This window comes from Echeneis naucrates, chromosome 17 (assembly GCF_900963305.1).
Source record: "Echeneis naucrates chromosome 17, fEcheNa1.1, whole genome shotgun sequence".
Lineage (NCBI taxonomy): Eukaryota > Metazoa > Chordata > Actinopteri > Carangiformes > Echeneidae > Echeneis > Echeneis naucrates.
Window position 1 is genome coordinate 2,045,639 of NC_042527.1, and position 15,999 is coordinate 2,061,637.

The window sequence follows — 15,999 nt, forward strand, 5'->3', positions numbered from 1 at the left end:
ATTTTGCACGTTCCTGCGAGGGTAGTGGTGTCCCAATTCCTTTTTTCATGTAGGAGTATTGGGCATAACGAGGGGTATGGGAGATGAATTTAGCCCTTCAGATCGAGGGTTTTCAATGCTGACTTCCCAAGGAAAGACCAGTGAAAATTTCCCAGAATGCTTTACGCCATACTTTGCATACTGAATCAAGCAACAATGGCGACCCACAGAGAGCAAGAGGATGTGGAGAAATTGGAGAAGAAAAGCCACAAAAAATTCATGAGACAACAGATGTCGATGGTGCATTCGTCTCCATGTACCTCTTGGTTTATTTATTAACCAAAGTGTGATGAATGCTAAAAAAACAATCGCAACCGTAGCCTCCATGTTGCTGCTGGGACTACACAGTCACTTGCATGCACAAACGTAAACTACAGAGTGACGTAGCAAGTGGTGTCCCAATTACTAGGGAAGATCACAAAGCCCTACCCCCTGTGGCTTCCTTTCGAGGGTGAAGGCTAGTGGTAGTGAGTAGGGGGAACATTGGGATTGGGCCTTAGACTGCTGGGGGAAGCACTGAGCACCTTCTCCCTCTCTCTCCCTACCCCATGCATGCACTGACATAATACTAACCATGTTTCTCTGAAGTCCCTGTTTCTCCCTCCATGTCCTCATTCTGCATGTAGTGAATCATTGCAACCCCATGTTCCTACAACGTCTGCTGCTCCCATATTTCTATGAACTTCATTCAGTATCACATGTTCCTGCTTGCACCTGTGTTGAATATCCCCTTCTCCTGCTCTCATTCTCTCCCCCCTCTACCCAACTTTGCCCACCCCCGAATCGCTCTCTCTCTCTCACTCTACCCCCAACCGGTCGAGACAGATGGCTGCTGCCCCTCTGCCCGAGGTTTCTGCCTCTTAAAGGAATATTTTTTATTTTCATTCATCGAGGGATCTGTTGCGTTTCTTGAAATCATTTCAATAAGAGTTTGGTCTAGACCTGCTCTATATGTAAAGCGCTTTGGCGTAACACTGTCCGCACAGGAATCCAGCAGAGCAAACACCAGCTCCCAGCAAAACACAACATCGTCTTTGTCAGGGCAGGGGAAAAAAACCTCATTAAGAACACAAGGTCATAACTGGGCAGTTAACCTCAGCTGCTGACTGGCAGTTGAAAGTGGAACTTGAGGGGCAGCTGACATGTCCAGACCACATCACAAAGACACCACTTAGGCCAGATTTCGTCTTAACATCCAAATGTTCTTAGGAAGTGTTGCTAATGGAACTTGCAGTCCTCTGGGAAGATCAAATAGAGGAGGGCCATGAGCAAAAGAAGGCCAAATACCTCAAGCTGGTTAAGGCCTGCAGAGCCAATGAATGGAGGGCCCGCTGTGAGTGATCAAGGTGGGCTGCAGGGGATTTCCTGGGCAGTCCCTTCACCAGGCAATTTGGGTCTTTTTCATTAGAGGGTGGCAAGAAAGAAAAGCCACCAAAGCTGCTTCAGTGATGCATAGCGTAGCACACTGTTTGGGCACAAGCCAGGGTCTGATCACCCCCAAATGGGTTGCATAGATGAGGGTGTCTGATATTCTGAGACCCGAAACACCCTATGACCCAGGCGTCATCAGTGATGATGTGTGCAAACTCCACCTTTTAGGTGTTTCCATTAACTAATTCACAGCACACCATGTGTTAAAATTACACAAAATTTTGATTCTACGTGCATGCATCTGCTCTAATTGCATCTCAGTTAACAGGAACCCCCATCACAGACTGTTTTTTTTCCCATTTGCACCACATTACTCCATCTTCTACAATTCACTGTGGCTGTTCTGTCATGTTTGTCTTGTGTTATTTGTTGTGAAATGATTGTCATAAACATGTCAATCACCGTCATTCGTTTGCTTCACCCATACAAATAAACAAAGTAATTGAATCAAACAATGAAATAAACATGATTCCTAGAGACCATATGGTCGGGTGGAGGATCGTCGAGACAGGACAGCTGAAGGTGAGATTCTGGAGACTTCTTTTTTCAAACTTGTGACACAAGGAAGTGTTCTCAGCAGGTTTTAATGTCTCATGTTAAACTTCACAAACTTGTCTACAGCCACTAAAGAAGAGACATCTACAGCATGGTTACACACACATATACACACAGAGACATCTCAGCTGACTCAGGTTTGTCTGCTCATGACAACAGTTGAGCCTGTGTTTTGTTAATCAGCTTCATGCTGATTAACAATCCACCTCATCTTTTTTTTGTCTTTTTGAAAAGATATGATTGGCCAATTGTCTCTTCTTAAAAGATGCATTATACATACATTTTAAAAACAAACTTTTAAACAGAATGCAAGCAGAAAACCATTCTGTCAAAGAAAATACTGTGTGTTGGTGTGATTATGGTTCTACACGCACAGCTCCATCAGCTTCAGATTCATACCGTTTCGTTTAAAGGTTACGAAACTAGCAATGATTGTTATGTTACCTTACTGTTATATTTTTATACTTTCCTTAGTTCTTAAGACTCTTGAATAGGGGATCTGTCTGTCCCCTTATGTCACACCTGGTATTGTTTCGGAAACAAAGCAAATGTGACGAAAGCAATTTCCCCTTGGGGATCAATAAAGTATTTCTGATTCTGATTCTGATATGTTGTAAAGAACTTCAGTACATTTGAATGAGGACCAGTTTGATTGGTTAAGAATTGCACTGAAACAAGAAACACTACACACAAACACATGATGTACACCATTCTGGTCACTGAGCAATATGTTGCAGGTAACAATTGAACCTGGTGACTAACAGACTGAGCTGTGGCAAATCCCAGAGGCATTTGCTTTGTTTCCGAAACAATACCAGGTGTGACATAAGGGGACAGACAGGTTGCTATGCTAAGGTCATCTAGAGGTCATGGAGGACCTCCAAAATAGTGGCCAGAGACCAGGCCTGGGTCTCACAGCTGAATGGGCAGTACTGGCCATTTTCATTGGTCAGTTCTGGCAGACCCTTCCATGGAGACCTAAGGAAGCAGAGAGAGAGAGAAAGACTGTAATATATAAACGGCTCTATTACTTGGAGTTTGGGGGGTTTGGGTGGGGGCACAGGTTGACAAGCGTACTTCTCCAGGTGGGTGTAATGGTGTGACAAGACATTTTTAACCAGGGTGACGGTTCTGGTGTAGGTTTCCTCTCCTAGCTTCTTGGCAAAGTAGAGTTTGGCACGCAGGAAGTAGCCCACTGGCCACAGCCACTCCTGAACACACACAAATAGGGCAAAACAGTGCTTTATCTCTGAACCTTTAGACATTGATGGTTATGAATCTACACCGACTGACTTTTACACTTACTGGTCCCTGGTGATAGTTGAAACCTTTTGCCAGGTTGTAGTTGTCATTGTCCAATGCATTGTCATAGACACCATAGTACACCATATCACTAGAACAGCACAAACATTTGGTCAGCACGAGACTGACTGTAAACCAGGTTGTTAAATATTAGAATACAAAAACACCAGTTAGGAATGTTTATGGGTACATGACAAACAAACACAATGGCTGTATATAGTTCTGTGTTTAAACATGGATTACTCTGGGTCCAGTGTCTTCATTCCCAGTGGTCCTAGCAGTTTCGACTCAGCCACTTCCAGAGCATGCCAAGCTCTTTCCACCGTGAACAGCTCTGGAGCCTATCACAACATCATGCCAACCAGCCAATCACATCTAAGACATCTCCTTTCTCATCAGACTATGGAGCTAACAAATTAACCACGAGAAGAAAATATTTAGTCAGAATTATTACAGAGAAAATGGGACTAGTTTCCACTTACCACGACCATAGCAATCGTGAAGTTGGGTCTCAGCTGATAATCACACCAGGGGCTAGAGGCCCCAAAGCTGTCTTTGTAGATGCCCCTTTTATGCACCAGATCAGGGTGTTTCTCAGTGGGGTCCTTTGGGTCTGCTGATACCCAGAAATTAGTTTCAAATGAGTTCTGGATCTGCTGGCTCCACTGGGAATATGAAATATACACTTCTTGACCTGGAACACATTAGGAACAGCTGCTGTAACGCCAAGTGTATAGACAAAAGATTTTACTGTGTGTTTGTGTGTGTGCCTGTGTACTACCATCTCTGTGTACTTTAGCGCCATCGTAAGGGAACAATCCTTTGGCATGGAGCTCCACCACCCAGCGAACAGTAGACTTACTGAGACCAACAATCTCCACTGCTGCTCCATCTCTAGACAGTCAAACAGAAAACATCATGTCCATTAGTAGTTCACTTCATGTTTTCACTAAACACAGGGCTCTCCTCTAAGGCACTTACTAACCAGCCGGGAGAAATAAGTAGCCAGTCGGGGGGTGGGGGGGTGTAGGCACAATTGGCCTATAGCATCATATACACTCACTCGTCTTAAAACTAACAATGACAACAACACATTCATATTTATTTTCATTTATTGAACAACTACAACAACTGTCTCAACCTTTCCCATTTCATCATCATCTTCACCATCTTCACATTCAGGATCAGAATCCATGCCAAGGTCAAAAAGGGCCCTATTGAGCTTCTCCTTGGTGCTTGCAATGCCCTCTCCCTCAGCCTGGACCCTTTTGTCCATTAAGCTTTCCTCTTCATCCTCTTTCTCCTCCATGAGGTAGACTAAGTAAGTCGGAAGAGTCTCACAGAGCCTGGAAAGATAGCTTAAAAACATATAAAAAAGCTCTCAGCAGTGCTAGAAGATCATATCATTCAGCACTAATAGAAGAAAACAAGACCAACCCCAGGTTTCTCTTCAGCACTGTAGCCAGGCTGACAGAGAGCCATAGCTCAGTTGAACCAGTGATCCCGTTTGCTCTAAGCAGCAACGATTTTATGGACTTTTTTTTTTTTTTTTTTTTTTTTTTTTACAGCTAAAATTCTCGCAGAGAAAGAATTCATCAGCTCTTACCGAGATTAGACAATTATCTTCTACTGAATACAGCAACTCCTGAATCTACTGCAATGCCTATTGTACATCTGGAATTGCTCTCACCTCTGAATCTCTCAGAACTAGCTTTTATAGTTTCATCATCCAGACCTTCAACCTGTCTATTTGACCCAGTACCAACTAGCCTCTTTAAAGACATTTTTTATTTAATTGAGCTATTCATTCTAGATCTGATTAATCTGACCTCATCTTTGGGTTATGTACCTCAGGCTCTTAAGACCGCAGTCATCAAATCCCAGTTTAAAAAGCCTAATCTTGATCCAGATGTTTTGGCAAACTATTGAAACCTTCCACATTTATTTCTAAAATTATTGAGAAAGCTGTAGCAAAACAATCACACGACCACCTGGATGGGAATGGTTTGAAGAGTTTCAGTCAGGATTTAGAGCACATCATAGCACAGAAATAGCGCTGGTTAAAGTCTCCAATGATATTCTAATGGCTTCAGACAATGGATCAGCCTCCATACTTCTCCTTTTAGATCTTAGTGCTGCATTCAACACCATAGATCATAATTTTTTACTACAGAGACTTGAACATGAAATTGGGATTAAAGGAATTGCACTATGGTGGTTAAAATCCCATTTATCAGACAGACATCAGTTTGTTCATGTTTAAAACAGCTCCTCCTCATGCACTGTACTCAGTTATGGAGTCGCACAGGGTTTGGTTCTTGGACCAATCCTCTTAAGGCTTTATCTGTTTCCTCTAAGCAACGTTATCAGGTCACACAGCATCAACTTCCACTGTTACACAGACGACACTCAGATGTACTTATCAATGAAGCCAAATGAAGTCAGTCAGATAGTCAGACTGCAGACATGACATAAAAGTCTGGATGACCGAAAATATTTTACTTCTCAACTCTGACAAAACTGAAGCTATTGTACTTGGCCCGAAGCACCTTAGAGAAACGCTATCTATTCATCTCATCAGTCTGTACGACATTAATTTGGCTTCCAGCTCATTCAGTAGAACAGCTTTCTTCCACCTGAGAAACATTAGGAAAATCAGAAACATCCTCTCTCAGGATGATGCAGAAAAACTAGTCCATGCATTTGTAACTTCTAGGCTAGACTACTGTAACTCATTACTATCTGGATGTCCAAACAAATCTCTGAAAGGCCTTCAGTTGATTCAGAATGCTATTGCATGAATATTAACAGGAACTAGGAAAAGAGATCAAATCTCTCCTTCGTTAGCTGCTCTTCATTGGCTGCCAGTAAAATATAGAGTGGAATTTAAAATCCTTCTGTTGACATATAAAGCTCTTAATGGCCAAGCTCCATCATATCTCAGAGAGCTTATAGTTCCTTTTACTTTGCACTTTTACTTTTAATCATGTAGTCAGTTAGCTAGTTGCAGAAACCCTTTTGACGAAGAAGATGGCTAAAAGAAAAAAAGATGAGGAGTATCGTACATTTCAGCAGGAATGGACAGAGGAATTTCGAGAGCAAATCTGGAGGCAGATCTTTCATTTATCAGGCTCCTCTTCTATGGAACCAACTTCCAGTATGGGTCCGGGGGGCGGACTCTTTAGCAATGTTCAAGACCAGGCTTTAACTTTTTAACTATAAGCTCTGTCATACAGAAAAGTTTTAAGTTCATTCAGTCTTTGGATATGCTGCTATAGGCCTAGACTGCTGGGGGGAGTGCTGAGCATTTCTCTCTCTCTCTCTCTCTCTCATGCAGCATCATATGTTCATGCCTGCACCTGTATACCTGAATATCACCTCCTCCTGCTCTCATTTGACCCAGATGACCCCTCCCTATCCCCCGGAAGTTTTGAAATTGAAGTTTTAAATAATTTTAGAAAGAGTTTGGTCTAGACCTGCTTTACATGTAAAGTGCCTTGATTTAACTATGTTATGATTTATAAATAAATGTAACTTGATTTGATTAGTGTACCAACAAACATAGTGTTGTAAACATACATTGTAAAAGGCCAGCTGCAGTTGCATCATTATCTTGAAACACTCTGAAAGTCTGGAAGAATGGGACTAAATGTTGGTTGACACTGGCAACAGCTTTGCCTGTTGAAAGCCAACTTTCTGAATGTTAACACAGCTTTCTTTTCAGCTTCTTCCCAATTTCAACATACAATTTTTGGTGAGTTTACAGACCTTTGAAAATGCTGAGTGTTTTGGGCATTCAAGCCATTTCCAGACCTGTCTCAATGTTGTCTCAACAACTTGAATGTATTTCTCAAAGTCATTTGTGTTCCCACATGCCAGTGCAAGACAGTGATTAATACAATGACTTTGAATCATAATCACTGAAGTGTTCTTCAGGCGTATTCCAATCCCTGATTTGGAACCTGTCATGACGCTTGCTCCATCTGAACCAAGACCACAGAGGGGAGGAGGAGGCAATCTACATTCTTTTAGTTCCTGAATTATGAGCTCTTTTTCATGTAGCACATGATTGGAATTCACTAAATCACATACTGCAGCAGTAAGTAACAATATTACATATTTAGGCCTACATTGAAATAAATACTCTGAAAAAAAAATAATAATAATAATAATTGGCAACAATAATGTCCCTTTTGGGATGAATAAAGTAATCTGAATCTTATTCTGAAGCACTTAAACTGACCACCACTTCTTTTCTTTAAGAAGCCTTTCAGAGCTGATAAGATTTTCTTTAAGATGGCATCTCTTCTTTTATCTCCACACTTATGGGCAGGAATAAACAATGAACAAATAATTCAGGTCATATAATTCGATACATCCAGGGACTAAATTACCTCTCTTCTTGAAATCACTATAGATATTTATAAAATATTGTCAATATCATTTGTCATGTCATCATATCATGGGTTATCAAACTGTTGGAATTTTGTAGTGGATAGCCTGAGTAAGTAAGGACGTACCGTGTTTAAGATGGCAAATTGAGCATTTTGTGGGGAGCTCTGCTTCTGTTTCCTCTGACACCATTCAGCTAAACGTGCACATGCACACACACACACAACGCATGTTGAGGCTGGGATGAGTTTGTGCGTAATGATTAGTGTGATTTGTGGTCATCAGTAAAGGCGAATCAACTTTAATGAGTTCGGTTCAGTTTAACATTATTATCAGTCTGATGGAAAAAGCATATATATATATTTTTTTTTTTTTTCTTTTTTTCCTTCTCTTTTTTTCTTCGAATCATAATATATAATATATCAATATTATCATTGAGTAAAAGGCTATCTGGCCGGCGACCAATGCTTGTGGAAAGCCCTGTAAATACATTAAGTAACTTCAATTTAGTCAATTACTATTTCAAGTCTGACAATGTCAAATACAACATCAGAGATCTTCAATTAAAAAAATTGGAAAATTAAACTACAATCGGTTGCAGTGACCCAGTTAAAAAGTGGAGGGTTATTGTGTGTGATGGGTATGTGGGTCTATGCTACCTTGGAGTAGCAGGCATGCCTTTGTTTCTTGCTCGGTCACTCTCTCCCATCTTGTCCATCCATGTGCCACAGTTGAAGCGGTTTCCTCCAGTAACAAAGCCTGTGGTGGGATCCACCTTAGCAACCACGTTGAAGCCTAGAAAAGACAGGAAAAGTTTATGACCAGCAAAGATTTTATTAAGCATTCTGCTGCTTACTGAACCAGAAAATTATTTTTGTCATGCCCGCTCCTTAGTTAAGTTACCTGTTGTTACATTCACTCATCTTGTTTTCCTCTTTTATTTTGAAAAGTTCCTCACTTCTTTGTTTTGTTTTTGTTTGTTTTATTTTGTGTTTTTTGTTTTGTTGTCTTTTTTTAAGTGCTGCGTCTTACCCCTCTCCCATTTGTGCTCACCCGGTCCCTGTTTCTCACCAGCTGTGCCTCATCATCCCATTTTCCCTTATGTATTTTGCCTTGTGTCGACCCTGTGTCCTGTGCCAGGATGTTGTACCTTTGTTGTTGCGTTCCAGCATTTGTCTCATAGTTTTGCTTTTGTGGTTTAATCTCTGCCTGATCTGACTGCTCTTCTGGTTTGATCAAACTATACTGAACTATACTATTCTCTCACTCTCGTGTCGTGCATTTGAGTCCTTTTCATGGTTCAGGCGTGGTTTGAGCTCTGACAATTGGTCAGCTTCTGTTCTCTCTTTCTATCCACTCCTGAGCCTCAGCCCAGTAGCAGCAAATCAATACCATTGCCAATAAAGTTAACGCAGATGGCGAAAGGAATCTGACTCTTCCTTTGCAGAGTAAAACTGTTTCAGTACAACAAGGTACCAGGAGCATTCATACTGCCTGCCCCAGCTGATGAAGAGACCAGGTAAAAAAAAAAAAGAAGAAGCAGAAATCAACATGTTCTCTGTCACATGTGCACTCACCCCTAACTTACCTTCATCTCTCATGTTCATGTCTATCCTGGGTCCAGCATTCCTCTCTCGAAAGGAAATTCCCTCTAGGTGGTGCTGCAAAGCCTCCTGGATTACATCATACAGAGGCTGCTCCTGGAGACAACCGTGCACACATAATGATGCACATACACCGAAACATAGATATGTACATTCACATGTCTAGTCTGTATTGTGTGTATTGTGTAAACATACCACCTCTCCAGGTTTACAGGGCTCACAGTCATCACTGGGGTACATGCGTGTAACTGGGCAGCAGATGATTAAATGTCCTTGGGGAACATGGGTAGCATAGTCCTGTGCAGTATGAAGCACAACATTAAAACAAAACATATGACATTAGAATCTTACTCAATTAATATCACATTAGAATTAGAATTAATATTAATACACCTTTCACTGTATCTTTTCTGATTATGTCACAAATAAATCAATTGAAAAACAAAAAACAAAAAAACATGATAGCTATTAAGCTCAAAACCCATGAATTAAGTCAATCAGTCATAATTATTTGTTCCTTGACTATCCCTCAAAAGGTGACATGGTTATGATCCTGCAATCAATGTGCTCCAAAGGCTCTGATGGAGTTCACATTTTCAATTTTAATCATTTTACCTCTTAGACATGAGTCAAGAATCACATGTAATCAGACAAATATTACTGGAGAGTCACTGATATTTGTGGGATTTAGTGGCAAAGTCTGTTGCTAGGATTTTGGCAGTGTAAGGTTTAATGAATAATAGACTTTTCCTGTTGTAGGGATTTAACCTTGACACTCAGCTGTCCCTGCTTTGCTCTTCATGCTTATTTTTATTCATACTTTATGTCCTCAGGTTTTGGCCTTACTAACTACTCCTACTACTAACATACTAACTAAATATGCTTTCTCAGATGAAAGTAGTTAACATGCTGCAGCTGAAATATTATTGGAGTTTCTCAAGAGGGTTAGGAGGCTTGAAGGAATTAGGTCTATTACTTTTACATCTCTTCTTCTTTGTATGGGTGTGTGTACATACCTGGATGCACTGCAGCCACCACCACACAGCGTCCCGGCAGTTGTATCTAGCACAACGACCCTCACCAAGAAGGTTGGGGATCAAACCATGACGCAACGTCCCCGCAAAGGCCAGGATTATGTTGCTATGGAGACCAGGAGGTAAGACCAGTTTTCAATTAGCTACCTTGGACACATTGGAACAAACATTGGACTTCAATATGAACGCCACTAAATTGGGAAATTGTGTCATCCAAACAGTTTGCATACACACCGAGCCTCAGTGTGTCTCCCTGTGAGCAGCATCAGCCCTCTAAGTGCAATGAAAGTGTCTCTGCCCCAGCAGCGGAAAATCCCAGAGGAAAAGTGAGGAAGACCTGATGAACCAAAGCATCAATAAATACAGTAAATAAGATTGGCAAAATGTATTTCATTGAAAATATTTTTTTTTCATCTTTGTTTCCTTCTGATAAAAACAACAGAAGCAACACCAACTGTGCAGGGTTCTACCTGCAGCCAATGAGACACAGCACTGTTCTTTCTGGCCTGTGATTGGACTAATGCGATAGGGAATGCCCTCTAGCTTCTCAGAGAGTGGAGGGAGAGCAGGGAAACGTCCAACTCCACACATCTGAAGTGAACCCAGTGCCAGGTGACGAACAAAGGTGGAGCCATTCTGCACAAAACTTTAGATAAAAAAGCGAAATGCCAGTGAACACATCAGTCTTAGATTTCCATTTTGTGTCATCATCACTTGTACCTTGACATTTGTTTGTAGGCAGCATCCAGGACTGTGGTGTAGGTTGACACTAGAATGGCATCAAAATAACAGGGAATGAGGTAGCGTGGGATGTGCTTCAGGTAGTTAAACATGGCTTCCAACCACTGACCCACCTGTAGCAAAAAAAGGAAACACTTTATTGTTGATGTGGTTATGTCAAAAGCTAAATCTAAAACTATTTTTTTTTGTTCAATAAAAACATGTTTGACCCTATACAGCTATAAAGTCTTCACCTGTGACAGGGGACCCTCTCTGTGTATCAACCTGTTGGACACAAAATCTATCAGCCAGTCTCCTTGTCTCAGGTTAGAGCACAGGGGATGGCCTAGGTCATTGTTTGGACGGATATCAGCCAAGACTGACATGAGACCTGGAAAGAGACAGGAGACCTTCCACAGTCTTTTCAAATTACAGACACATTAGAAGATACATACCTTTAACTCAGGAGGTATCTGTACACCTGTGTATAGTGAGTCAACTTACTTGTTAAAAAGCTTCAATATTCAGTAGTGGTTGCTAAACATTTTAATATATGTGTGTTTGTAAAAGGGAAAATTATAACAAACTTTTTATGACCACAATTATCAGTTTTTATGGTCATAGAATCTATGATTCTGTATCTACCTTGTAGTCCAGCATATTTCAGGCTCCCCCATCCTGGGATGGTATAACAACCTCCTCCATCTTCCTGCTCCTCTGAGTCACAGCGAAACAGGAGGACATTCAGGTCTGCCAATTTCAGCTGGGACAGCAGCCTGTATGACACGCAATTTCAAAATAAGAGTTCACACTTGCAGATTTGCAAAATGAAATGCATGCATGTGTGCAAGCTCATTGTATGTATGCATGTATTGTATTGTAACAGCATCCCGTGTTTTCTGTTTTTTGCTGTAGTATTGAATTTAATTTAATCTTTATTGCCATATACACTATAGGTGATATAGTCATATAGTACACTGCATTCTTACAATGAGTAGACATGAGTATTCTGAGCTTCTTTGATTAGCTGAGATAAGCTTCTTTCATTCTCCTAACACTTTCTCATTGTGTGTACTCACTGTGCCAGAGGCTTCTGCATTACTTCTGGTGGGTTCTCCTCTGCTATGCTGCCTTTTTTGTACTTTGGGCTGAACTGGGAGAGATAATACCTTAGCACCCCTACCAACTTCTTGCCCCTCGGATCCAAACTGACCCTGAGAGGAGGAAAGACGGGGGCAGAAACATTTTGTTAATAATAGCTCACCAGAATGTACACTGGAAATTTAGTTTTCATTAATCGAAATAGAAAGGTATTTCAAGTTTACCTGAAGGCGATAACACTACCAGGAGTCAACTTTTGAAAAGTAATTTCCTGTACAAACTCTGACCGTCCTTTTGATGTCACACCAGCCTGCTTCACAACTTTACTCTCCTGTAACTATTTTCATACGATAATTAGATTATTCTACACTTTAAAAACGTAATCATGATCAAAGTGATATTTACCAATATATGCTCTTTTATTTCCACACTGTACTCTGGCATGCCATTAATATAGTTGTTATCCTTCTTATAGCTCCCAGCATGCCTTTCCACTGTCCTCGCCTCCAGTACCACTTCCTCTATCTCTCCTAAAGAAGAAAGAAATATTTTCAACTCTATTAGGAAACCTGGTTAATATACAGTTATGACCAAACATATTGGCTTTCCTCCACTTATGTCAGATAATGTACCACTTCTCCCACTCTTCTTTTGCAAACTGGTTCAGGTCCCTTAAGGCTTTCAGATCTTAAGGGTAATGTCATTCACACAGTCAAAGCATCCAATGCCAGAAAAAAAAACAATACAACCTCAGAACATCTTGTGAACCGTAACCACGTTTGACAGTAATAACTGTGTTCTTTTCTTGAAAGCCTCTTTGAATTTTTCTGTAAAAAGAACTCTGTGTGTCTCAATGTGTCTCTGTTTCATTTGTTATTTTTCTCCCTTGCCCTGTCTCCTCGTGTCTAAATCCAGGTTTCTTCTGGGCCCAGTAAATCAAAATTTTTTGCTATTCCAGAAAAAATTATCTTGTACATTTTGTCTGGGTTTTTCAAAGACTTCCCACTTAAGGTAATTGTGATCCAGATACCACAAGACGAGGATCACAGAATCCAGTTTGCGGCCTGTGGATAAGTCACAATCTGCTGGTCAAATATATTTATTACATTCAAACAAGTCTTCAAGAAACATCTTCAGGATGCACTGGGATACATCATCCCAGTGTTGTGACCTGCTGTCATAAGGTGTTTCAGGTCTCAAAACATACATCCTTACCCAGGCGACCCAGCTAGGCTTAATCAATCAATTAATAAAAGCCCTGTCTTTGTTCCAGCAGTTACCCACATATTAGCCCTCTTTAACAAAGCCACCGAGTGGCTTTTTCTGCAGCTTCACTGGCAAATTGAATGCCCCTCTTCTTGGCTGGTGCGGTGACATCCAACCAAATGAGGAGCTTACACAAAGAATTTCCTGCACATCCTCAACAGCATACTTCTTATGGGCTGGTACACTGCTTTCCTGCCTCTGACCCTGCAGTACTCCACTAGTATCTGGTACTTGGCATGCTTCCTCACTGGCTTCCTCAATGTGCTCTTCCCAAGGCACTGTCAGTTCCAGCATGATCAGGTGTTTCTGGGCCTCTGAGATGATGATTATGTCTGGACAGGTTGAATTTGTTTCAATGTGCTGAGGGAATGTCAGCTGCTTTCACAGGTCAGCCTGCAGTTGCCAATTAGAAGCTGTGGGGAGGAGGCCATTCATTGGTTTTGGCTGAGATTTAATCCTTTACTGAGGATTCTAATCTCAATCAAATCATCATGCTGGTTCCAGATGATCAGCGTGATCTAACCGGTCAGGGTAGGGTAAAAGCTCTGGTTCCAGCTTCAGAATGAAGGCTTATGACATGGGGACTGCTATACTTGCGCATTCTCATCTTGAATAGTTTGCTTGTCTTCCAATTTAATTATGTTTTCTTGATTTAGCCTCTTGATTGTTTATATTTGAATACATTATGACTGTGTTGTTAGAAGTGTCTTATTGGTTTATGTCAGTTCAGTGGTGGAAGTAGTGAATTAGCTGAAGTTTATGGATGCCAATATTTGTGGCCATGGCTGTACATTAACCGGGTTTTCCAAAATCCTAATATTTGGTCCATACATTTGATCATATCATGGTCATACCAGGTATGAACATGGGTGGGACATGATTGTTGTACTGGTGGGTGTTGGGGTTCCAGAAGGCAGTCCTGCACACGCAAACTACAGATTGGTGAGTGCTGGGACAGTGACGAGTAACTGCAACAATGTCTGCATCAACCTGGTCCACATAGACCTGATGAGGAAGATAATCAGAGATTAAACTTGGATACTAGGTGATCTCTGGCAAATATAGCCAAGAAACACAAGGATAAACTTAGTGACCATGCTAATTCTTTTGAACAGAAAAGTGGTATGACACGAGAGCAACTTCAGTGTGAGTTGGGCTTTGTGTGTTCTGTACCTGTGTGAATCCCTGGGCAGCCAATTCCCGGTGAAGCTTGTTGAGGGCCAGTTTCCCAGCTATGATACCTGACTGGATTCCAACCTCATTAGGGGATGTGAGGGTTGCTGAGGGGTTCCACTTTGTGTAAAAACGCTCCTCCTTCACTACTGAAATCTAAGCGCATGCAAAATCAAGACCATTTGTTAATCTATTAATCTACTACTAAAATTTGTAATTTAAAATCTTTCTGTAGCAAACAGGTGAGCAGGTGTGTACTCTATATGGGTATATGGGTATAGGTATTAGCTCTGCAATGATAAGAAAACTGAAGATTATGAATATATTCACTATTCATTTATTAAAATTAAGACATTTTGCTAATCATTAAAAGCACCACATATTTACTGCTTTCCTCTGTAATGTTCATTGACCCATTATTAGATTCAAGATTAAAAATACATCTGTCTCATGCTCATATTTATACTCACATTTTCTCTATGTGTGAAGTGACACATTTGTCTAATCCAATCAAAAGGATCATGCTCAATTATCAAGAATTATAATTAGTAGAGGTAAAATACAGATTGTAATGAGTTTCCCTAGATTTGTATATTACAAACCTTTGTACAAATTATCTTTTTTTTCTCCAAACACTTTAAGCAAACCATATTTTGGCTCAGAATAACAGCTGAACTGAAATGATGTGGTGTATGTGTAAGTGTGTGTTTAACCTGATGTGGGACTAATTCATCATATCCTCTGGTGGAGCCTGTAGCGCAGCAGGCCATAGAGACAATAGCAGAGCTGGGTAGTGCGTCCAATGCTGAGCGTAGCTATAAAATTTGAACAGCTACAGTTAAAAGTGGTACAGCTAAACAGTGACGCTGTCAAGGCTCCTTCTTCTTCAGCAAAATTATTGCAACTAGTTATCAGCAACCCCTTGAATTCCTTAACCCCACCGTAACTTCAAACCTAATCTTTACAGGGACCCACCTGTATGGGACACTCATTGTCATGGGTCACATCAAGGAACATGGCGTGTGCAATGGAGGGTTTAAGTGGGCGAAGACTAGGCTGAACAAAGGCTCCCACTGGCTCACCTCCATAACGATAGACTAATCTTCCCTCTTCATGGCTGTCACCAGCTGACATGGCCTCTAAAAAGTTGATGACACAGGAAAGGACAGGTATTTCAACAAAAGCCTTGCAGCAATTCCAGCAACATGGTTTTCATATTCACTCATACATTCAGTTTAGTGCAGTTCTGGCCACATCCCAATTTGGCAATGAAGGTGTTTTACAGTTAAAGTTGATGGAGAACACAAGTGACAATAGTGACTATATTGAGGTTCTCTCTTAAAACTCAACCCACTTATAAATCAGTGGCTCAAAAACAGTTA

At 40.9% G+C, this 15,999-nt stretch overlaps 1 protein-coding gene across 2 annotated transcripts in view; it reads right to left on the reverse strand.

Annotated features, from left to right (window-relative positions):
- Nucleotides 1-2,038: 2,038 nt before the first annotated feature.
- The window catches only part of LOC115057393 (glycogen debranching enzyme-like), a 49,822-nt gene continuing 35,861 nt past the window's right edge, over nucleotides 2,039-15,999 (reverse strand). For both annotated transcript variants that reach the window (XM_029524480.1, XM_029524481.1), the window contains exons 14-35: nucleotides 15,593-15,756; nucleotides 15,331-15,432; nucleotides 14,618-14,773; nucleotides 14,299-14,449; nucleotides 12,584-12,708; nucleotides 12,403-12,515; nucleotides 12,157-12,291; nucleotides 11,723-11,853; nucleotides 11,332-11,468; nucleotides 11,078-11,211; nucleotides 10,828-11,003; nucleotides 10,592-10,694; nucleotides 10,340-10,463; nucleotides 9,519-9,620; nucleotides 9,308-9,419; nucleotides 8,379-8,514; nucleotides 4,109-4,221; nucleotides 3,810-4,021; nucleotides 3,571-3,668; nucleotides 3,331-3,418; nucleotides 3,103-3,236; nucleotides 2,039-3,003 (exon numbers count right to left, since the gene is read on the reverse strand). In XM_029524480.1, coding sequence (XP_029380340.1) covers nucleotides 2,886-3,003; nucleotides 3,103-3,236; nucleotides 3,331-3,418; nucleotides 3,571-3,668; nucleotides 3,810-4,021; nucleotides 4,109-4,221; nucleotides 8,379-8,514; nucleotides 9,308-9,419; nucleotides 9,519-9,620; nucleotides 10,340-10,463; nucleotides 10,592-10,694; nucleotides 10,828-11,003; nucleotides 11,078-11,211; nucleotides 11,332-11,468; nucleotides 11,723-11,853; nucleotides 12,157-12,291; nucleotides 12,403-12,515; nucleotides 12,584-12,708; nucleotides 14,299-14,449; nucleotides 14,618-14,773; nucleotides 15,331-15,432; nucleotides 15,593-15,756 — 2,864 coding nt within the window. In that variant the 3' untranslated portion in view covers nucleotides 2,039-2,885. The remainder of the gene's footprint in view (nucleotides 3,004-3,102; nucleotides 3,237-3,330; nucleotides 3,419-3,570; nucleotides 3,669-3,809; nucleotides 4,022-4,108; nucleotides 4,222-8,378; nucleotides 8,515-9,307; nucleotides 9,420-9,518; nucleotides 9,621-10,339; nucleotides 10,464-10,591; nucleotides 10,695-10,827; nucleotides 11,004-11,077; nucleotides 11,212-11,331; nucleotides 11,469-11,722; nucleotides 11,854-12,156; nucleotides 12,292-12,402; nucleotides 12,516-12,583; nucleotides 12,709-14,298; nucleotides 14,450-14,617; nucleotides 14,774-15,330; nucleotides 15,433-15,592; nucleotides 15,757-15,999) is intronic.